The 24,869-nt window shown below is 38.4% G+C and overlaps 1 protein-coding gene across 1 annotated transcript; it reads right to left on the reverse strand.

Moving 5' to 3' along the window:
* Window positions 1-1,262: 1,262 nt before the first annotated feature.
* Window positions 1,263-20,896, reverse strand: LOC115928702 (uncharacterized protein DDB_G0284459-like). Its single transcript, XM_030996492.1, has 10 exons — window positions 20,857-20,896; window positions 13,461-13,496; window positions 12,575-12,681; window positions 10,307-10,492; window positions 9,112-9,196; window positions 8,487-8,683; window positions 7,364-7,556; window positions 6,316-6,394; window positions 5,370-5,593; window positions 1,263-2,354 (listed from the first exon to the last, which is right to left on the reverse strand). The coding sequence occupies exons 2-10, from the start codon at window positions 13,477-13,479 to the stop codon at window positions 1,609-1,611; spliced, it is 1,836 nt and encodes a 611-aa protein (XP_030852352.1). The 5' UTR covers window positions 13,480-13,496; window positions 20,857-20,896; the 3' UTR covers window positions 1,263-1,608.
* Window positions 20,897-24,869: the final 3,973 nt, after the last annotated feature.

Raw genomic sequence — 24,869 nt, forward strand, 5'->3', positions numbered from 1 at the left:
AAGTTGGTTTGATGTGACTGAAGCAAATGAAATGCAATAATTACAACCAAAAATAATTGGTTACCATGGTTAACTGTAACATACATGAAAACAAGAAAAGATGAATTAGAACTGCTTGGCATGCATAGTATCTTAAAGATAAACTTGAGTTCTGGTAACAACAGAAAATGAATTCTCACAGAATCATTGCCAAATGTCATTTGCCAAACACTTTTAGTAGAAAATGTATACTGGCTGAGTAACGAGCATAGAAAGATAAGGAAATCAAGGTAAGTAGGCCTGAAACCATTTGTCTAGTCCCATATACATCTTTTTGTGTACAGTGCTTGTTACTTTACCAAGACTGGGCCAAATTTATTATGATTTTGATGACTCCAGAACCTTGCAGTACACACCAATACTTACATGCTACATGATCATATTTTTCTGATCCATTCCACACCTTTTCTTTCACAATGCAATCGCATGACCAGAACTCAACTTTATCTTTAACCCATTCAAAGCCACTAGCGACAAGGCACTTAAGAAGAAATCATTGTCATTGCACTTTCTCAAGTAAAATTTAGACTTTTAACCAAATTTCACTTCACTGTAAAAATTGAATTTCGACTTTCGCCTTTTATCAAGTGAAGATCTGTATCAGCTTCTGTTTCATCAATACAGAGTTCAATTTATAGTAGGCCACTAATATTCTTGAACAAGATTTGCTGACCATAGCATGGAAGAGTTTAAAGAAGGTCGGAACAAAACCCTGATGGCTTGTATTCTAAAAATCTAAAAACCTAAAATCTAATAATGATAACGGTGACAATAAATATAAATCATTGAGAAGTATGATTGTGAACAAGGCACTCCTGGCAAGAATCCAAACACAATGCCACTGATAGGCAATACAAAGAGCTAAACTTTAGCTTCAATAAATAATGTTGTTTCATAATAAAGTTTTTCAGCATGGTTCTGTCCTATTACATAATAAATTGTTCCACTCAATAGTATAGGAGACATGAAAGGGATCCGGTAACTTTGTCCCACATTCTGAAAAAAAATCCTGGATTTAGTTCATGCTGCAATGATAATTAAACCTTTAGGTCAGTCAGGTACCCCATGACTTTTACAAGCCGATCGCCTGTCTGATTATCCAGATATTGATGATGGAAATCGAAACCAAATTTTGCGTTTTCCTAACGGTCAGGGAAAACGAGTATGGTAAAACCGGTCACTCAAAGATTTTTACTTTTTTGAGGCACTTTTTTATCATTTTGAAGCGCAATTTTTTAAGGGCTTCAATATAACACTATATCACAGACGCTGATAACACGTAGGGCCGTGCATCTCAGATTTAACATTGTTAATCAATGCCTTAAGATCTTTAAGCCTCTGATATGAGGTATAGCAGACAGCAGTATTGGAAATGAAACCATGCTTAACCCGTCTTATTTCATCCTTCCAATGATGACCTGACATCAATCAAGATATGAGGGATACCACAGAGGTTATCCATTCAGGGCATCACTGTTTCTTTCCATCGATGACATACATCAATACGCCTTGATACTGGCCACTCCAGGATTGAATACATAATTAATATGTTATTGCACTGTAAATGCACTACGTCTTGTCATCTTCCTTGAGACATTTATGCATGAGTGAACGGATAGCCCTAGCTCTAAGCTCTAGCTCTAGGACTTCAAGCTCAGCTTCTCCAGAGTCTTTTTGCTCTTCTGCTGCGTTAGAGGTCAAAGGTGATTTGATCGAGGCACGGGCAAGAGCTAGCTGAGATGGCTGTCCAGCAGCCTTGGACATATCAACACCTAAATCTAATGAATCTAGATTGATATCATCATCATCATCATCATCATCATCCTCCTCGCTATCATCATCGCCATCATCACTATCATCACTATCATCATCACTGTCATCTTCTTCTTCATCATCATCCTCTTCACAGCTCATTTTGCCTGGATATGTTCCAGCCTTCCCTCTGGTTTCCGCTTCTTCATTCCCTGCTGCTACATCTTCGCAGCTCTGAGAAATGGAACTGATGCTTTCCGCTGGACCACTCTGACGTTGCACCACCATGTCATCAGCATCATCCACACCAGGAGGAGCAGCAGCATCCTCTAGCTTACCGGTCATCTTACCTGAAACCTTGTGTTCTAAACCCTTTCTACCACCTACTAATCCTTCTAACTTTCTCCTCATCTCTTGTTCCCTACACCTCCTATCCTCCAAGGCTTCCTTCTCCTCCTCCTCTTCATCTTCTTCGCTCTCCAGCTCCAGAATCTCTCTGATCTCTCCTGATGACAAGCTTCCGCTGGGAGTGGGCGGGGTCGGATACCTCATCTGGATTGCATCTGGTAACAGGAAAGGGATATTATCACTACCGTAGTTATACCAGGATGAATAAATAACTTAAAAGCCCATCCGTACTAGTTTGGCTAGGAGGAATTATACCACCCAGGAAGGTCACCAATGGTCACTGATTAGGTATTGTTTTCTATATATAGAGGGAGCAAGTAGCTACAAGTAGTACAGTGGGCCTTTAAACTCTTAAAGAGGGACAGGTAATGACATTTTAATGTCTACACACTTCAATCAAAAAGAGCAATAAAAGGACAATGGAGCGCTGGTTTCCAAGAAGCATGATCAGTGAAGCACTTTGAAAATGAAAATGAATTTATGAGGGTGTGTTTATTTTAAAAGAAGTTAACCAATATCTATGTCGTGGATAAATGGAAATGAATATTTGGTAGTTAATTGCAAGTTGATTCTTTGTACAATTGTGCAGGTTGGTTAAAATATGAATTAATAAAGGTGGATTTAGTTTTAGAAGTTATCCAATATCTATGTCGTGGATAAGTGGAAATAATTATCCAGTAGTAAATTACAAGATGTGTCTTTGTACAGTTGTGCAGGTTTGTTTATCTCTACATAAAAAGCTTTGAACATTGATCTTAGAATCAAAGCATGATAATGTTATCCTAGCCACATATTTATTCAAGAAACTGAAATAAGCTGATCATTAATGTAATGAAAGAGAACCCTAGATGCACAGTCCATTTATTAAACATATTAATGTGTCAAGCACCCCTACATTTATCAATCATTCATAAAGTTCCTCACCTAATTCTGTTATTTCAATCTCACATGAATGTTTCATGCTCAGGTGAATAAAGGTGAACTTGATTGATATAAGCTTCTACTCATCAAACATTGATAACATGCCTACAAGCAATGCAGTCTGTGTTGTGAAAGAGAGTACTAGGTAAGCACACTGGAGCTCATAAAGTATTTATTACTACCTCCAACATTCTACTGCATGAGTTTAACCCTTATGGTGCTGTCAGGTTTACGACTAGTGTTGTAACATTACGGATATTTCCAATTCCGTTTAACCGCTTTTTTTTGTGCGGAAAATTAAAAGAAATCACAATATTTACAAATAATTCAGTTCAAAATCAATGAACATAAACAGAGACTTTACTGTCGGGCATGCATTGGAACAATTATTAGCTTCATAAACAAAGTGAAACCCAGTCATTATTTCAATGCATGCCAGACAGTAAAGTCTCCGTTTTTGTTCAGTGATTTTGTTTCTTATTATGTACATTATTTGTTAATAATGTGATTTCTTTTTATTTTCCAACAAAAATTTTGAAAAAAGTTAAAATCTAAATTTAAATATAATTTTTTTTAAATAAATAAGTACAAAAAAAACTGTCAAATTAAAAACGGATAGTGCCATAGACGGTCGGATACCGGACAGTTAAAACGTTTGACTACAGCGCTATTTACGACCATATGAATCATTAAATTCTTGAAATCATGAAGCAAATTTTGAATTATACTGTCTTGCATCTCTATTCTTCTGGATACTCAAACCATTCATGATATAAATTTCAAATTCATTAATCTGCATTGAGTTTCAAAGTAAGCTAAGCTTTTATTACATGCAATATATATAATATTGGGTAGTAGTGAAAATCTTTAAAGATAATTTAACTTAAATCAATTGTTATCACATTAATGAGTGTTATAAACTTATCATTTCTAAATGGATATGTCAAGAAAGAAAAAAGTTCAAAATGGAGATGTTTTCAAAAGAATTAATGCACAAGTTGGTACAGGATGAGCAAACAAATATTGATGACATATCAACGTTTGCAACACATTTCAAAGTACAGATGAACTTGAGCTTGTGATTTCTTCCTTATGTCTTTACATTCATAAGCTAGATACTGCTTTTAGGTAGTGATTTTGGTTCATGTCCTGTTCCTCAATTTAAAGGTATAGACCAGTTTTGGAAACGCCCCCTCTCAAAAAATGAAATGGAAGCTCCTATTACCAATCATGTGAAAGAATATGTTTTGACTAATACGTGATGATACAAATTTTGCCGGGAAACTGCCTACTAATTGAAATATTTGGTAAATTATTATATCTATCCGGACTGGATAGATATAGGATAGTCCCATATACATCTTTCTGTGTACAGTGCTTGTAACTTTACCAAGACTGGGCTAAATTTCCAATCATTTTGATGATTCCAGAACCTTGCAGGACATACCAATACTTATATGCTAGATGATCAACCTTTTCTGATCGATTCCACAACGTTTCTTTCAAAATACAATTGCATGACCAGAACTGGTCTATACCTTTAATATGAACTGGTACATACATCATTATAGGTTGATAACTTATGAGGGACTCTTCATCTCTGGCCGCTACCTACCTACCAACCAACTTATACTTCATACTTCATGTACTAATGTCTTATTATCTATGTTTTGCCAAATTACAAAAATGAAGTGTTTCTCGTCCTCTTTCTTTAAACAATTTAATATTTAGAAATAAATAGCAACAAAAGAAAAAGAGCCTGTGATATACATTTTGTTTGAATAGCTTCTAAAGCTATAATTAGCATGGCAGCCATCTTAGAAAAAAATTCCAGAGAAGTAAATAGTAATGCCCTGCCTCCTTCTTTTTTTTCATAGTCCGGACGAGAAACAGGTTATTTTTGTTATTTGGCCTTTATTAATGCTTGTTTTTCAGCTCTGCAGAAGGAGAAGCAAGACTTTAAGGGTTGCACAATATACTGGGACTAAAAAGAGCTACCCTTTTCATCTGCAAAAAGGAAAACAGGTACTATGTAAGAATATACTTTATTGTGAAGTTTGTTCCTGCAGAAGATATCTTACGTGTAGTTAGGCAACTGAGCAAATCAAACAAAGCATTGCAAGAGAAATTACAACTTAAATTTTCATTTACGACTATTATACACAAACTTGGTGGAAGAGATGGGGTAAAACTGCTTTGAGTAAACTAAAAATCAAACAAAACTGACATGGAATGAATGGTAAACTCACCGACATGAGGTGGAGGTGGAGGTGGAGACGGGGGCAGGGGAGGATCCACTGGAAGAGCTTCCTTCCTTCCTGGAGACCTGCTCCTGGTCCTGGATCTAGACCTACTCCTGGACCAGCTACGAGACCAGCTCCTAGACCGGCTCCTTGAACGGCTCCAGGATCTCCTCCTAGATCTAGAACGACTCCTTGAGTAGCGCCCTCTTGAATGACTCCTTGAAGACCAGCTTCAGTTCATAAAGAAAAGAAAAAAATTAAAAGACGATGTACGTTGATCAATACGACTACAGGGTGATTCCGTGATTGTGTCATATTATTTTATTTCTTTTAAAGAAATGGACAAAGAATCAGTTAATAAGACTTTGGGTTAATATGTCTAAATTCTGGTATCATCATAACAGAAATTTAGAAACTTTATTAATAATAATAATAATAGTGGGTTCTTGTATAGCGCTCATGTCTGTTAGACTTGATACTCCTGGTGCTCCCGATTATTATCCTGGCTTTAGCACGGCTGCCATTACAACGCTCTAGTATTTCAAGGAATTAATTCCTGCCAGGTACCCACTTACATCACCTGGGTCGAGTGTGGTTGAGTATTACTGGTGTCTAAAAGTACATGGTACACACAATTGCCCTAAACATTTTAGGAATAACCTTTTTTAAGTCTGGCAGTACAGAATTCCCACTCAATGATATATGTTTTTTTTATTTTAATCCATTACTATTTTTTGAGTGGGTGAAACATATACCATAAATGGCTCTGTACATTCAAACAGTATGGGCTCAACCATTGGTTGCCATTGGTTGCAGGACAGAAACAATTGAAAAGCTGTCTTTCAAAGGTTCAACTCTATATAATTGCTCAAAACAACTGATCCGTAGAGACATAATTCAGATGTATGCAGCAGACATCATAAGCAGAGGAAAATCAATTAACTTGATTTACCTTCTTCTTCTTCTTCTTGGTGATCTACTTGTTGATCTCTGATGAGTTGATGAGACCTGTGAATGCTTCTCTGTGGATCCTATCATACATGTATAAGGAAGAAATGTTTTGTTTGTTAAAGTCGTATTTTGTAATTTTCTATATTTATCTATATTTTCAACGAAAACCAGTATTTATTTGCTGATTGGGCTACTTTTCTTTTTAAAGATGTGTAATAAATAAAAATTTTAAAAAATAAATAAACAGCATCATTTTGTGCAAGTCAAGCTTCAGCAGGTTAAATGGTAAGGAAAGGGGGGGGGCAGTGAAAAAAATACACAGAGCTCAGGGCGAATTAGCCCCCGAAATGCCCAAAAGAGCCCCCGAAAAACGTAAAAGAGCCCAATTTTTTTTCCATAGAGTTCAATGCAAAACAAATTAAAGAGTGTTATTTTGATGCAAGCAAGCTTGAAAAGTAGCCCCCAAAATTGTTTAAGTATTTTTTTCCCTGGGGGGGGGGGGGGGGGGGGGGGGGTAACCAACAGGTCTCCAGAATGACCTAGGCTCTCTGTATGACCCACAGTAATACAAACTTCAGTAGGGTCACACAAGGCCAGCCATGACCCATATGATTATGACAATTTCTATAAACTCTATAGAGATTTATACAGTAAATAGTCTTTTACAATTCATATTGACTAAGCAAAAGGAAAGAAATTCCTGGAGTAGCTAGGCAGAAAAAAGGGGGATTGACATACATGCCAACATTTGAAAATCAGAAATCTGTACAAATTATGCTATTTAAAAAAAAAAGAGGAACAATCCTAACTCTCCTATTCAATACTACAGACAAATTTGTACAGGAAGAGGAACACCTGCATTAAAATGATAATTATCTTCTCCCAAAAAGAGGAATGTTCCTCTTTAATCTGAACAGTTGGCATGTATGGATTGAGATTGCTTGACAATTGTATTCCCCTTTCCAACAATATCTACAGAATGAAGACCTAAAGACCGCAATGAATACAACAAGAGCACGAATAGAATCAATGACTAGAGTCATCTTCACCTTTACTCTTTGTTTTACTGGTATCCTTTGAAGGCTTAGCTGCTGTATTCGATACACCATCTCCAGAGCTGGTCTTGACTGCCCTGGAACCAGGTTGAGCTCCTGATTTACCAAACGCTAGTTCCTCAATGTTTACATCAACCTCCACGGGAACACCATCAATATCCTCCGCCTTGCTCTCCACGCCAACTTTCTAGGATTAATCAGTGTGGAACATATCACATTCAGATGCAATACTCTATCATTATTCTCAATGTTTGTGGTTCAGGCAGAGAATCTGGTTAAGGTTACTCCATGCAAGTTACATGATATTTGTTAACTTTAGGGTAGAACTTGCTGCTTAAAGCCACTTTGTCCTACTTGTAGCAACTTGCTCCCTCTATATAGATAATAATGCCTAATCGGTGACTATTGGTCCCCCATGATACTCTTTTTCTTATGTTAATTGAGAATTGAGTTGCTGAGATAACCACCTGTCCAGGGACCTTGCAGAGTGGTATAATTCCTCCTATAAACTAGTACAGATAAGCTTTAAAGCAGAGCAACGTTTAAACTTTTTTTGTGCCATTGTCACAATATTAATCTTTTTTTTAATAATAATATTTTAGTTCACTCCAAATTTTATTAAACCGAAAATGGAAATTCTTTTTGCCCAATTGATCGTGAGCCCGGCAGCCACTGAGCAGCGCCAGATCGACGTTGCTCTATCCCCTTATTGTTGAACGCCAAACAAGGTAGCAGCAACCCCCGTCTTTTAACGTCTTTTGGTATGACGCGGCCGGGGTTCGAACCCACGACCTCCCAGTTGTGAGGCGGACGCTCTACTGACTGAGCCAACACGCCGGTATGAATCATGAATCATCTTTCAAAATTAAGAAGTTTTATCTATAATGGCTTCTTTCATTGAAAAAAAGAATGTATGAAATATCTTCAATGTATATAAACTTTACAACATAATTTCGTTCAGGATGAAAAAAAATGACACCAAACACATTATTCACCACAGGAACCATTGCACAGAAGCACTTTGATATGCTGGGGATATTGTCACAACATTAATACACAATTAGCGTAATCAATCAGTTTCATTCTGTGAAGTTGTCTGACTAAAGTAAACACCTACCTGTGAATCAGGATGAGTGTTTGTGAGAGGCACGATGGTGCTATCCACACATGTCTCCATCTCTGCACCATCTTTCTTCTCTCCTTCCGTATTCACAGTAACATCTGCTTGTACTGAGGTGGTCGTCATAGTGACGTCTCCTACTTCATCCTCTGGAGCCGATTCATCGGAATCTGATGAAGACAGCATCTCTGTTCCTATTGGCAGTAATAATAATCAATAATAATATGTCTTGTTTACCCAGGGCAGCCAGATCAGTGATAAAATCAGTATCATCCCTAAGACCAGACGATCATGGGGAGATCGAGCATTTGGTAAACAGTCAAATTCTTCCCTAGGAATATTACCTCCATTAGGAGAGAGTAAGGGACTTGGTAACATTGTTCAGATGAGAGAGAATGGTGCTAAGGTAGTGACTTCAATGCTAGATGTACATTTAAAGATAATCTGAAGTTTGAGTGAAAACAGGTTTAATATTCAAGGACTGGCTGTTTTTATACTGGCTCGCGGGAAATTTGCATCCGCTGCTATCACCCCGAGGTGCGCCTCGGGGTGATGCAACTTCCCCTTGAGCATATAAAAACAGCCAGTCCTCTTGTAGCAGTCTATATCTCTATACTATTACCTTGAATGATATGTCTGATCCTCTTTCTTGACAATCCTTCTAACTGGTTGAGACATAGTCGCTTCAGCTCATCCAATGGAACATACTGAAAATACAATCAAAGACTGGCAAATGAGTGGCAAGAAAGTAAACCCACTCTCATTTACTAATCATAAGCATAATGCAGAGCTGCCAACCTCCAGAACAGAAAATCAGTAATCACAAGGCTCAAAATCAGTAATTTGGGGTATAAATCAGTAATTTCTTATGCGGCGCTATGAATCTAAAAAAACGACACGCCAACACTGCGCGGACGCATGATTATCTGAAATTTTTGGTGATTTTACTCACACAAAGATGTTAAGTATTGAATTTCAGGTCATCACAACACAGTTTATCATGAAAAATGGCTCCTATTCACAGCACTCGCTACGATAAATCATATTTAATTCATTAAAAAAAAAAAAAAAAAAAAAAAAAAAAAATCTTTTTTTTTTTTTTTTTTTTTAAATCCGTAATTTGAGACAACATTCCGTAATGGTCGTTAATTTCCGTACCAATTACGGAAAATCCGTACTAGTTGGCAGCTCTGATAATGCCTTGGGTAGAATTTAAAGGATGAGCAGATCTCTTGGCATAAGTTTATTCACCAAGCACTATCTGTTTCTCAATGGTGCCTTATACGTGTACAAACCTGAAAAGTGTGCATGTAACAGATTCAGTATTACCATGCCAAACAGTTACAGGTATACCCAGAGGTTGTGTGTCTGGACCGTTGATTTAAAACAGTTATTTGAAAGAGTTTACATGCAATATTTCATAAATCCTTTAAGACTAAGGTTAACCTTGAAGACCTAGGCAAAACAATATTCTGCTTTTGTCTTTCTCTATGACTTTATACACATTCAAGATTAATAATAATAATAATAGTGGGTTCTTGTATAGCGCTCATGTCTGTCAGACTTGACACTCCTGGCGCTCCCGATTATTACCCTGGCTTTAGCGGGGCTACCATTACGGCGCTCTAGCATTTGAAGGAATTAATTCCGGCCAGGTACCCATTTACATCACCTGGGTTGAGTGTGGCAAATGTAGATCAATGTCTTGCCAAAGGACATTAGTGCCGTGGCGGGACTCGAACCGCGGACCTTGTGATCGGCAGTCCGGTGACATATCCACTCGACCACGACACCTCTACAATTGATTAAGTTTTTACCTTGAGTATATCAGGTACCATGTTGGTAAGCTGAAGTCCTGTGACGGCTATGAATGCTTCATTGATTAATTCTTCTCTATCATGGAGATAAAACTCAAGAGGTTGTTTCTCTTTGCTCAAATCCAAGTCAGAATCAACATCACTTCCAGGGCTGCTCTTTGTCTTCCTTTTACCTGTGATCTTTGACTGGATGAAAAAATAAGAAGCAGACATTTAAAGGGATCCGGTAACTTTGTCTAAGATTCTGAAACAAAATCCTGGGTTTAGCTCATGCTGCAATGATAATTATAAACATTTAGGTCAGTCAGGAACCCCATGACCTTTACAAGCCGATCGCCTGTCTGATTATCAAGATATTTATGATTGGAAATCAAAATCAAATTTTGCGTTTGCCAAATGGTTTTCATAACACTACATTCTATTGGGGAAAATGAGTATGGTAAAACCAGTCACTCAAAGATTTTCACTTTTTTTGAGGCACTTCTTGATCATTTTGAAGCGCTTCAATATTACACCATATCACAGACACTGATGACACATAGGGCCGTGCATCTCAGATTTAACATTGTTAAACGATGCCTTTAAGAAAGTTCATACAAGGAATAATAATATGGTCATTTTTACCCAGGGTAGCCTCGTCAGCAGGATGGTCCACAATGGGTTAAACACGTAACTGTTACAGGCCTTGAATTACATCAAATTTGGGTCAAGGCCACTTTTTTGAGAGGGATTCACTCAAAGGGGCACAAATCTATCTTAAGGGGCACTAAGGCCGTAGTGGAAGTGTGAAGAAAAAAAAAAATCGCCTCGCACCGTTTTCATTGCGCGCATCGTTCACATCAGTCATTTCAATTATACAGACCCAGAATTTGGGGCTCAGGGGCTGGATCATATATTCACAGACTTATTTGATGTGGTGTAGATCTATGTCACAGTCAGTAATGATCTGATTCTGATCTAAATTAGTATAAAAGCCCAAGATGTGAAAAATTCTGTTTTTAATGTGAAAAAAACTCATCTGTCTAGACAATCTCATATCTGGACGTGTCCGGCTACCGAAAGTAGGAACCAATAGATTCAGAGGACAATTCTCATACGTGCCATGACATTGACTGTACAATGACAGGTTCAGGAGGTAATTGTTAGTTGCGGAATCAGCAATTAAGGATATATTTTACTAACAGCAACAGGTTTGAATTTTGAGTGCACAGGTTTGAAAATTAGCAATTGGTTAATATTCATTCTCGACCGTATCAGACATCTGAACAGTGGTTTTACAAAGTCATATTTCACTTGTTTATAATGCTAAGAGGGCTAAGCGGTCAATATGAGACTCTATTAACCTCTCATGAAAATTCCTATGGGCTTTACATATTAAAAAGCAGTCAATATTGCAGTCTCATATTGACCACTGTCTAACATCCGGGAACTAAGTAATCTACATGTAGGTGTGCAAACATTTTTTCTTCACGAGAAAAACTCACAAACGAGTGCTGTTTCTTTTGTGGAACTACGCCAAGCTGATGGAACCCACTACGACTCACAAGACACCTTCATTACAGAGCATTAGTGCAGGTATCAATACACATATACAATTAGTACATTCAGAAATTATTGATATTATCAAGGATGTAGAATTCACTAATGCTAATGTAGCATTTAAGGCAGCAACAGTAGAACTGAAGAAAATGGGCAAGGGTCATATGTTTCATACGTTTCATATGTTTTATATGTTTTATATTTTTGTTTGTGGACTGCCCTTCTTTCATATGAGGTAGTAGTATCTTTGATGCCTGGGGGAACAGTGAACTGCCGTGGGCGAACCGTCCCTTCCAAGCTCTTTTCCCTCTCTTGGATTAGGTTGAAATCTGATCTTCTGAGGGCGGCTGCATGTCAGGAAAAAGGTCGACGCGATTGAAGGCGTTGGCGACCTAAATCTTGGGATTCTGTCACTATTTTGTGTAGGGGGTGATAGTCATCAGCAAGGGATTTGTTTGTCAGCTCTGCCCAGCTTATCAGTATGAAGAAAGATCATGCCGAGGGTCCCAAATTATTTTTTCAGTATTGCGAGTTACCTATACAATTGGTTCACAACAAACAACATGGAAAAGGAATATGGTGTATGACATTGATTTTGCATATATTATGTAGATTTAAAAACAACTTCTTTTTCTGTTATATGTTGTTTATAACAGTGCCATTTGAATTTTGTAATCAAATCTTTTTTTCTTTTTGATAATTTTTAAATGTTATACATGAAAGTCGTACCTTTCTCTTTGCAACCTTTTTCTTCTTCTTTCCATCCTTTGATCCTTTTCTCTTAGTTCCTTTCTTCTGATCTGGAGTTTCTCCTTGTGTAGAGTCAGGTAACATATCTGCAATAAAGCCACAATTCAAAATTTAAAAATACTCTGTCCTTTATCTTTTATGCATTCACCTCCTAAGAAGGTTTTATGAAGTTTAAGGAGTCACACCTCATTTAAGTTAAGTCTGCTTTTATGTAAAAAACATGTCTACATGTAAGTGTTTGATTTGAAACAACTTTTTAATATTTATATCAGTAATTAGTAAGAGCTGACTGCAATTCAGCTCAGTAATGTTTGTTTATAACAACCTGGTGGAATTCATGTACTAAAGTGAGTGATTAACCCCCAAATTATTGAAATTAACATATATTAGCAAAACGGCTATAAACTTTCAACTTTACACAGAAAGACCGACTGCTTTATAGGGATATATATCTCAATCTAAGATGAACAATTCTGTGATTACATTTTTCTTTTAAATTTTCCCTCCATTAATATGTCATTGTATAATGCAAATAGTATTATTACACTCTATATTTGGGCTGCGATGCTATTGGTTGCTTAATATCATTTCTGGAATTAATTTTTGTTCTTTGAACATAACTTGCTAATAATTCATTCTTTCTCTTATGACCATCTGGTTTATTGAATAAATATTGATATAAAATTTCAAAGGGATGGATTGGGGTGAGTCTATGACTCCTATTATCAGGCATATTTCCCAAACATATACCCATCACTGTTTAAAAAAAGGGAATTATTTCCCATTTAAATACATATAATATCCTTGTGCTGAATTTCTACGAGCGGATCACAGTAAGAGGTACTGAAGAAAAAAATACACAAACCTTGTTTAACATCAGCCATACTGCTACCGTTACTTCCTGCATAACAAATACAAAGAACAAAACAAAGCAAAGAAAAGCCAAGGTAACAAAGATAAATAAAATAGACTCTCTAATGACATTTCTAGAATCTTTTAACAGTAAGATCCAGCCTAGACTCTAATTCATTAAAGTAAATCTAAGAAGATCTAGACTGAATACAATAGTCTTGGACTTTGGAGAAGTTTACATGCAATATTATTATTTTTAGAAATCGTTCAAGTTTTATGTTAGACATTGTTATAAATATAAACGCAATTGAAATGTTCATGTGCTTACTTTTTGTAAATCCAAAGTCAAAAGTAACAGTTTTATTTTTGTTATGCGTCCAGAGACTCCAGATGATGATTCCAGAACGTTGCAGTACACAATACTTAAAGTATATGCTAGATCTTTCTGATCTTTTCTGATCGTTTCCACAACGTTTCTTTCACAATGCATTCGCATGACCATAACTGGTCTTTATCTTTAAACGCATCATACAGTCAATCTGTTAAGTGGAACCGATGTATAATTATATTAACCTTGGATATTTAGTGTATTTAATTGGAAAATAATTCCTTTTTTTAAACAGTGATGGATATATGTTTGGAAAATCAAGTTAGCAACATGCGGAATACTGCCCTGCTGACTCCAAATTCAGAAGATTAGCCTGTGCCTAAATTTTGAGAATAAATGCATCGGATATGAATCTGCTAAATTAAGTATTTTGGGCAAAGTTTGGTGTCTTGATTGAGCCATCAAAGTTTGCACAGCAGACCCTACGTCTATGCAGAAATTTTCGGTATAGAGTCAGTAGAGTAACGACTACGGAGGTACGAGTAGACAACATGAATCCATTTCATTTCAAATTCAGACCAAAAAATGGAACAACTTTAGAATACCCCACCATGCGAACTAAAGGTTTTTTTTTGATCCGCCAACCCAACGCTTCAACTTGTTAAAGTACTACAACTTGGTGCCGAGATATAGACTAGTCTTGAATGGAAATCGCAATCGTGCTGCCAACGTGCCAACGAGCCAACATGAGTTGAGAGACTGAATTTATATCGCCAACGTGCCAACGAGCCAACATGAGATGAGAGACTGAATTTATATCGCCAACGTGCCAACGTGCCAACGTGCCAACGAGCCAACATGAGTTGAGAGACTTGAATTTATATAACCAACGTGCCAACGTGCCAACGAGCCAACATAAGTTGAGAGACTTGAATTTATATCGCCAACGTGCCAACGTGCCAACGAGCCAACATGAGTTGAGAGTTTTGAATTTATATCGCCAACGTGCCAACGTGCCAACGAGCCAACATGAGTTGAGAGACTTGAATATATATCGCCAACGTGCCAACGTGCCAACGAGCCAACATGAGTTGAGAGTTTTTGAATTTATATCGCCAACGTGCCAACGTGCCAACGTGCCAACGAGCCAACATGAGTTGAGAGTCTTGAATTTATATCGCCAACGTGCCAACGTGCCGTAGGAGCCAACATGAGTTGAGAGTCTTGAATTTATATCGCCAACGTGCCAATTTGCCAACGAGCCAACATGGGTTGAGAGACTTGAATTTATATCGCCAACGTGCCAACATGAGTTGAGAGACTTGAAGATAAATCGCCAACGTGCCAACGTGCCAACGAGCCAACATGAGTTGAGAGACTTGAATTTATATCGCCAACGTGCCAACGTGCCAACATGAGTTGAGAGACTTGAAGTTAAATCGCCAACGTGCCAACGTGCCAACGAATCAACATAAGTTGAGAGACTTGAATTTATATCGCCAACGTGCCAATTACGTGCCAACGAGCCAACATGAGTTGAGAGACTTGAATTTATATTGCCAACGTGCCAACGAGCCATAGTTGAGAGACTTGAAGTTAAATCGCCATCGTCTTGGAAAAGGGCTTATGAGAATGAAAAGAGACTGTTTTCATAAATAAAAAGGAGACTGTTTTCACAGATGAAAAAGGGCATTTATGAGAAAGGGAAGGGGCTCTTTTTTAAATGGGGGCGCTTATTAGAAAGGAAAGGGGGCACATGTGAAGATATAAGGTGCGCTTATCAGATTTGAATAGGGCAATTATCAGAGGTGAAAAGGGGCGCTTCTCGTATCTGAAAAGAGGCACTTAAATTATTACAGATAATAAAGGGCACTTATGAGAATGGAAAATGAACACTTAATGGGAACTTGTCGAACGAAAAGGGGTACGTGTAAAGAAGAGGGTTTTTATGTCAGAGGTGGAAAGGGGAAGGGGCACTTTTAAATATTAATAGGGGTACTTTTCAAAGTAAAAGGGGCACTTCTTACAAAGTTAAAAGGGCACTTTTCCTGTTTTAAAAGGGGCACTTTTGGAGAACTTGATAAAGTGGGGGGGGGGGGGCACTGTGCCCCCCTCCCGGGAGCGCCGCCTCTGATAAACATACATACAACGTACATCACACATAATTATGTGTATATACTTTTATAAACGTTATAATTTTAAATGAAAGTTTCGCTTGTACCAGTTAAATATTCGTCTAATAGTAAAATATCCTAAGCACTAAATGACTAATCGAAACTGTTTTATACTCGACCAAATGTAAAACGTTTTGTTAACTATAAAGGTCAGGCGATATTCATCCTATTTCATATACAATCATATGAACGAATTATCTCATGACTGCTCTCCTAATTTGGTAAGTGGGTTATTTACATAATATGTTTGCCATTTTCTCTGTTATTTGTTTTGGTTTACAAAATATTAACGCTGTTGATTATGCTTCAACTGCAAGCTTGACTGCTGATACCGAGTGATAAGTTATACTTATAATGATAGTGAAACAAGGCATTTCCAGAATCTGTAGTAGTACCTAGTAGTAGTACTACTATACTACTAGTAAAGTTCAAAGCTTGCGCGCTTCGCGCGAGAGGGGAAAACTGATTTCAGACAAGGATTAAGAGTCGAGAATGGTACAACGAATCGTCTTCTTTCTCTATGAATTTAATGAAACGTCAAAGCTTGCGCGCTTCGCGCGAGAGGGGGGGGGGGGGTGGGAATGATTTCAGACAAGGATTAAGAGTTAAGAATGGTACAATGAATCGTCTTTTTTTTCTAATAATTTTTAAAAGGTCAAAGCTTACGCGCTTCGCGCGGGTTTTCCATATCCACCGCTCCTTATGTATTTGTTTGTTTAAAACTTCTTTTATCTTCTTTTTCTAATTTCCTCATGTTATTCTTTATTTCTCTTTCTTTTCCATTTACATTTTGCTTATTAGCACCTAGGTCTTTCCTTATGGTATTTTTTATTTCCTCCTTCTTTTAAATTTTCTTTCCATATTAGTATTTTGTTTAATCTTCCATTTCTATCTTTCCACAAGTTATTCTTTGTTTTAAACACCCAAGGACACCAGGTCCCCGTCACCCTAGGCACTGGAGTTTGCGTTACCTGTAACTCTCACCCTAATCCTAACCCTAGGACACCGGGTCCCGCGTCACCCGAGGACACCGGAATTTGCGTTACCCTAACTCTAACTCTCACCCTAACCCTAACCCTAGGACACCAGGTCCCGCATCACCCTCCGGAGTTTGCGTTACCCTAACTCTCACCCTAACCCTAACCCTAGGACACGGGTCCCGCGTCAGCCTAGGACACCGGGTCCCACGTCACCCTAGGACAACGGGTCCTGCGTCACCCTAGGACACCGGAGTTTGCGTTACCCTAACTCTAACTCTCACCCTAACCCTAACCCTAGGACACCGGGTCCCGCGTCACCCTAGGACACCGGGTCCCGCGTCACCCTAGGACACCAGGTCCCGCATCACCCTAGGACACCGGGTCCCGCGTCACCCTGGGACACCGGAGTTTGCGTTACCCTAACTCTCACCCTAACCCTAACCCTAGGACACCGGGTCCCGCGTCACCCTAGGACACCGGAGTTTGCGTTACCCTAACTCTCACCCTAACCCTAACCCTAGGACACCGGGTCCCGCGTCACCCGAGGACACTGGAATTTGCGGAGTTCGCGTTACCCTAACTCTCACCCTAACCCTAACCCTAGGACACTGGGTCCCGCGTCACCCTAGGACACCGGAGTTTGGTTACCCTAACTCTCACCCTAACCCTAACCCTAGGACACCGGGTCCCGCGTCACCCTAGGACACCAAAGTTTGCGTTACCCTAACTCTCACCCTAACCCTAACCCTAGGACACCGGGTCCCGCGTCACCCTAGGACACCAAAGTTTGCGTTACCCTAACTCTCACCCTAACCCTAACCCTAGGACACCGGGTCCCGCGTCACCCTAGGACACCGGGTCCCGCGTCACCCTAGGACACCGGGTCCCACGTCACCCTAGGACACCGGAGTTTGCGTTACCCTAACTCTCACCCTAACCCCCACCCTAGGACACTGGAGTTTGCGTTACTAACTCTAACCCTAACCATAGGACACCGGGTTCCGCGTTACCCTAACTCTCACCCTAACCCTAACCCTAGGACACCGGGTCCCATTTCTGTTTGATTTTCTTCTTCTTTTGCAGTTTTACAAATATATAACAAACAAAACATTTTTATACATGACAAAAGAGAATATGTGAAACAAAGTAAGGTTGGCTGTAACTAATCAGAAACATCAATCAGGTTTATTTTTTATTGCTTGATTTTCTTTTTCTTTTTCAGTTTTACAAATATATAACAAACAAATCATTGAACATTTATACATGACAAATGATTAAACAAAGTAAGGTTGGCCGTAACTAATCGAAAACATCAAACAGGAGGGTTGACAAAGTAAGCAAAGCTTGATAGTATGACTACCCTCAATGGATACATAATAATACAAATATGGAGACAAAAATATTGGTAAAATGGAAAAAAGAGAGAGAGGGAGAAAAAAGGGAAGAAAAAAATTAGTAGGGGGTGTACATCAAAATGTACAGATTTTTGTGGTAGATGGATTTTTATTGATATATTATGGTTATAGTATATTATTCCTCTATTCCTCTTTTCTTGTTTTCAATTTGTTTTACCCACGACCACTTCTTCTTCTTCTTCTCCTTTGAGCTTCATCTTCTCAATTAAACCACAAAGATATTTATGGTCTTCTTTGAAGGCGTCACTGTGCAACACTCTCTAACAGTGATTAACAGAATTCTCCCAACGTTTTTTTCTCTGAAACTAAGACATAAATCAGGCATTAAAAAATCTTAACGCTATATTGAGCCAATTCACTGCTTTGCCGATTTACATTCACCTAACGTTACCATGTGCGCATGCGCACCCTTATTGTTATCATTGTTGTAGTATTATTCCTCGATCTATTCCCCTTTCTTTTGTTTTCAATTTGTTTTACCCACGACCACTAGGCCCTACTTGTTCTCCGATCTTCATCTTCTCCCATTTCTCTTATTCTTCTTTTTAATATTATCAATAATGATAATATTAATAATAATAATTCTCTTTAATTCTCATCTGTCTTCGGACTATAGACTCTTTCTATTGTTCTGTACTTCATTCCTCTCTCCTTTGATGACTTTGCCAGGATTGGGTTGTCTGCCAACGATGTCGACACTGTGTGACGTCACCAAACCCTGTTCGTAGCACATCGTTGGTCGTTGTCTCTCACCAACATGCATGTGTTGAACAAAACTTTGCCGAGATTGTTTTGCCTGCCAACGATCCTACGATGTCCGAGGCGCAGGAGGGGAGGGGGGGGCGGGGGAGGAAACTGAATTAGGACATAAAATAAGAGTCTGTATGATACAACAAATCGTCTTCTTTCTCTAATAATTAATGAAAGCTAAAACCTTCCATGCTTTGCGCGGGGGGGGGGGGGGGGGGGGGGGAGGGGGGAACCGATTAATGAAACACCAAAGCTTCCACGCTTCACGCAGGAGGGGGGAACCTGACTTCAGACAAGGATTAAGAGTCGAGAATGGTACAACGAATCGTCTTCTTTCTCTAATTATTTAATGAAAGGTCAAAGCTTGCGCGCTTCGCGCGAGAGCGGGGGGGGGGGGAGTGGCGGGAACTGAATTCAGACCAGAATAAGGAGTCAAGAATGGTACATCAAATCGTCTTCTTTCTCCAATAATTGATGAAAGGCAAAAGCTTCCGCGCTTCGCGCGGGCGGGGGAAAACTGAATTCAGACAAGAAATAAGAGTCGAGAATGGTACAACAAATCCTCTTTGTTTTCTAATTATTAATGAAATTTCAATCACCAGCGGCGTGCCAAAGTACTGACAATGGATCATAAATCGCCATCATGCCAACGTACTAACACTGAAACATGAAGTTAATAACGTGACATTTCAATCATTAATTTCATATCGCATTAATTTGAAACAGCTCCCCCAAGTACTTTTAAATAAATAAAATTGTAAATCTCCATCGTGCCTAGAAAGACAAATGTGAATGTTATATTCCTTATTCGGTCAATGGCCAGATGACGGACGGACCAACGCAACGTGCCAACGCTCCTTATTTCCTATATTATTTTCGTTTGGCAATGAGGGACGGGCCAACGTGCCAACGCGCCAACGCACCTTATTTCCTTTCTTTGTTTGCCATTTAAAGTACACCACAAGTTCCTGATTTTTTCCCCCCATTACTTTTAGGCTACTTATTTCATATTTTAATTCAGTTTGTCAATGAGGGACGGGCCAACGTGCCAACGCGCCTTATTTCCTTTCTTTGTTTGCCATTTAATGGACACCATAAGTTTCCGATTTTTTTCACTCTTTACTGATACTTTCCGACAGTTGTTACATTGCTTTTTGACGATTTTCAAGCAATATAAAGAGTAAAACATTCCAACTAAGGTGAGAACATCTTTAACAATCTATAAATAAAATACTTTGATGTGTAAGAGGTAATAGGAAGGAGTTAAAACATAACAAAATCTACACTAAATTGGTACGTTGGCGCGTTGGCGACCAACGGAGATACTACGTTTTGGTGGGGTATTCTAAAGTTAAGCCCAAAAAATATATCACACTTACTTAGTCGTTGGCACTAGGCCCCTACAAGTTTAACTTTCAGTTTTAAGGAATACGCTCAGCCCATATAAACAAATAATATGTGACTAGATTACAGGCAGACTAAATCATGCACAAAATTGCCTTCACACACATAGTCCATGCAACGCGATCACGACAGCAGCTGAAACTTTGCCATCACAATTGAGATACGATCGCCGCCAGATGCGCCGGGGTGGTCAGCTCCAGCCGACCGATGGATTCATTTATTATTCCAGAGCTCGAGAATACTAACTCCAGGGAGCTAGAGCTCCGTCGCATACGTGAAATTATGTTGACTGACTTTGGAAATATATTCATAAGTATGACAGCTTGAGCAGAACTTTTTTTCTCCAAGGTTGGCTTACCTATAATCTGCAAAAGTACTTGAAACTATGTGATCCCTTGTTTAACTTTTAGTTTTAGCTCATATGGTATCTTCAAATGACAAAAGCTATGAAAAGTCATCGGCAAGCTAGCCTAATATGCGTCGGGTTTCTGTTCTTGTCTGGCAATATACCGAAAATGTCGGTCTCTCGTTAGCCTCTGATTTGGGTAGGATCGGTAGCACTGGCGTACCTATGGGGGGGGGGGCAGGGGGGCAGAGTGTCCCCCCTGACGGGCTCCAGGGGAAAAAAAATGAAAAAGGGGAAAGAAAAGAAAAGAAAGGAAAGGAAAGAAAAAGAAAAAAGGAAAAGGGAAGAAAAAAAGGAAAGAAAGAGAAAAAAGGAAAAAAGGAAAAGGAAAGAAAAAGGGAAGAAGAGAAAAGGAAGAAAAAGGGAAAAGAAAAGGAAAGGAAAAAAATGGGGAAATTAAAAGAAAAAGGCCATGGCCGTACGCACCGGGGGGGGGGGGGGGGGCAGTTGACCCCAGATATTTTGAAAACGTACAGTTTTTTCCTGAAAATGTAGTGTAGGCCTCAGGCGCGTACGCAGGGGGGGGGGGGGGGTTGGGGTTAAACCCCCCCTTAAGTTTTTTATGCTTTTTGGGAAAACCCCCCCCCCCTTCCTTCTTTTTTTTTCATAAAAAAAAAAAAAAAAAAAAAAAATATGCCAATGGCTGTGACCTTACCCCCCCCCCCCAACCGAACATGAAGTCAAATTTTCAAATTTCGAGACCAAAAAAAAAATAAAAAAATGTCTGCTTACCCCCCCCCCCCCTCCCCCCTCCCCCCTCCTTGCTTGCTCGCTATGCTCGCTCACCAAAATGGAATTGACACCGCTAACGTGCCCGCCCCAACCTGCAACAACCAGTTAATAATTATGTACCAAAATGTTATTCAAAGAAGTTTTGGTGTGCTCGTGCTCGCCAAACGAAATTAACATCACCTTAGACATGATTGTGTAAGCCCTGCCTGCAACAAAAAAATCTGAAATTTATGAACCAATTATCATTACAAAAATTTTGCTCGCTCGCTACGCTCGCTCGCCAAAATAGAAATAACACCGCTTTTAATTATCATGTCCCTGACACGGAACAATGAACCCAAGTTATTTCCCTATAAAAGAGAAGTGATTTTTTTTGCTCGCTCGCTCGCCAAAATAGAAATAACACCGCTTTTAATAATCACGTCCCTGACATGGAACAATGAACCCAACTTTTATGTACCATATTTTCCCTATAAAAGAGAAGTGATTTTTTTCGCTCGCTAGCTCGTGGAATTATGTGCCCACCACTAACCTGCTACAACATCATTAAAAAGAGATATGTAGGGGGTTGCCTGCCCGCCAAAATGGGATTGACATTGCCTTAAACACGATTGTGCCCGCCCCCGACCTGCAACAATGAAACAAATTTTATGTAGCAACTCATTGAGAGAAAGATGTATTTTCGCTCGCTAGCTAAAATGGGTATAAAATCACCCTAAACACAATATTGTTCCCGCACCCTGCATGGGACAATTGAACCAAGTTTAAGATGTTAGCTTCAATATCCGTCTCACATTCTCAACAAACATAAATCCGCACGAATCAACTTTTCTTAAACTCACTTCAAGTGATCTATGTGATGAAGTTAATGCAATTGAGATTAGAATATACTTTTTTTGGTGGACAGTTGCTAAAATCGATTTTGATTTATCATTATTGATTTACCAATAGAAGCCAAGGCAGCCCCCAAGAAAGCGAAGAAGCCAGTAAAGAAAACGACTGAGAAACTACAAATTATAGTTCATATATGCATGTTTTTATGTATTTTTCTAAAGATCTCACATTCTTGTCAAGCCACATTGACAAATTTTATATCAATAATGATCTAATAATTCTAGCAATGACGATAATGGTAATGATAATGAGGATACTACTACTGCTAACATATCTCTTAGGAATGCTCCTAATTGGTAAACTTTTGGGGGACATTATTCACTCTTATTTTGTTCTGTCTTTAAAGCCCCTCTAAAGTGCTGGTAGCCTTAAATTCGTCAAATATTTGATGGCAAAATTCCACTTAAATTGTATCATAATGTGAAAGAGCATGTCATTTAAGACGGACCTTCTGCAAAGATCCCCCACCCCCCTAAAAAAAAAATGTGTTTGAAGACCAATATTGATAAAAGAATACATAATTTGGGTTTTCTGTTGTACACAAAAAACCTAAATTGTGTATTCTTTCATCAATATTTGACTACAAACACATTTGTTTTGAAAATCTTTGCAGAAATGTGTCTTAAATGACATCCTCTTTTACATTATGATACAATTTAAGTGAAATTTTGCCATCAAATTTTCGGGGCTCCCAACACTTTAGAGGAGCTTTAACACTAGAATGATCATTAATTCATTATTCCACATCACTGAACATTACAATTTATACAGTCACATTTACTTGATCAGTCCACATATTGTCTACAAAGGAATAATCATCAAACCACACTTTTCTGGTAAAGAAATTTTGGCTTTAACCCAGATAACAAATATCAAGTATGCAATGTCTACTTACTGGGTGTGAGCTGACATTTCTTTGCAAATTGAAATAACTCCCAATACAATCAATACACTTTCCTTAGTATGATTTATAGACGTGCTTAACAAAATAATCAATGCTTTTTTGAGAAGAAGAAATTAATTCTAGAGAACAAAGAGCTTTTGTGGCATTAAAGTGACTCGGTAACATTGCCTCAGATTCTGAAACAAAATCCTGGATATAGCTCATGCTGCAATCATAATTATAAACCTTTAGGTCTGTCAGGAATCCCATGACTTTTACGAGCCGATCGCCTGTCTGATTATCAAGATATCTATGATTGGAAATCAAAATTTCATTTTTCATTTTCCTAACGGATTTTATTACACTACAGTTGAGGAGAATGAGTATGGTAAAACCCGTCACTCAAAGATTTTACTTTTTTGAGGCACTTCACGATCATTTTGAAGTGCAATTTTTTCAGGGCTTCAATATTACACTATATCACAGACACTGATAACACGTAGGGCCATGCATCTCAGATTTAACATTGTTAAACATTGCCTTTAAGAATATTTGAATGATTTGATTTTAAAAAAAACTTCATTTGCATGCTGTAAATGAATAACACTGCTCTGCCACACATGATTATTATAATTTCAATATGTTTGTATTTTATCAGGAAGGAAGCATCAAAGCAGAATAAAAGGTCTACCAAATACATACAATCAATTCCATCTTAGTAATAAGCTCTCTATAAAGGCCATCCGTGTACAGTGCATGGCCGTGTAGTGTGTCTCCCTCCAGACAGAAATACATGTTTGTGTTGTAGAACCTGTCTACAGTGACCACTTGCCTACAGTGACCATGTAGTGTGTCTCCCTCCAGACAGAATACATGTATGTGTTGTAGAACCTGTCTAGAGAGGCCACTTGCTTTACAGTGACCACTTTTCTGTTTGCCTTGGTTGACCTTCAACAGGGGGGTGTTTCATAAAGCTGTGCGTAAAGTTACGCTTGAATTTACGAATGACTTCACTATGAAGGGCTAAATGGGATTCTCAAATCCTTTTAATTGCATAAGCTAAAGTTGAAATATGCTGATGGCGGTTAACTTTATCATTATTAACAACAATTTTTAATGCAAATTGTATTTTTGGCTACAATTTAATTGAAACTATGGGAAATACAGTCGCACTTTGTTAAAATGTCAGGAAAAACTTGGGCATCCCATTTGGTTCTTCGTATTCAAATCATTTGTAAAGTCATTCATAACTTTACGTACAGCTTTATGAAACACCCCCCAGGTTTGACTGAACTTTAAGATACATTCTGCTCTGGAAAATAAGGGGTTCCATGCTAGCCTAGTATAATAAATAAATCACGATATCATCTCCAAATATTACTCTGCAAAGAATTACATTTATGGTAAGTTTACATAAACACTGAATACATTTAATATAGGTAAAACCTAATTTTGA

This window comes from Strongylocentrotus purpuratus, unplaced genomic scaffold, assembly GCF_000002235.5.
Source record: "Strongylocentrotus purpuratus isolate Spur 01 unplaced genomic scaffold, Spur_5.0 spur5_scaffold_3, whole genome shotgun sequence".
Taxonomy (NCBI): Eukaryota; Metazoa; Echinodermata; class Echinoidea; order Camarodonta; family Strongylocentrotidae; genus Strongylocentrotus; species Strongylocentrotus purpuratus.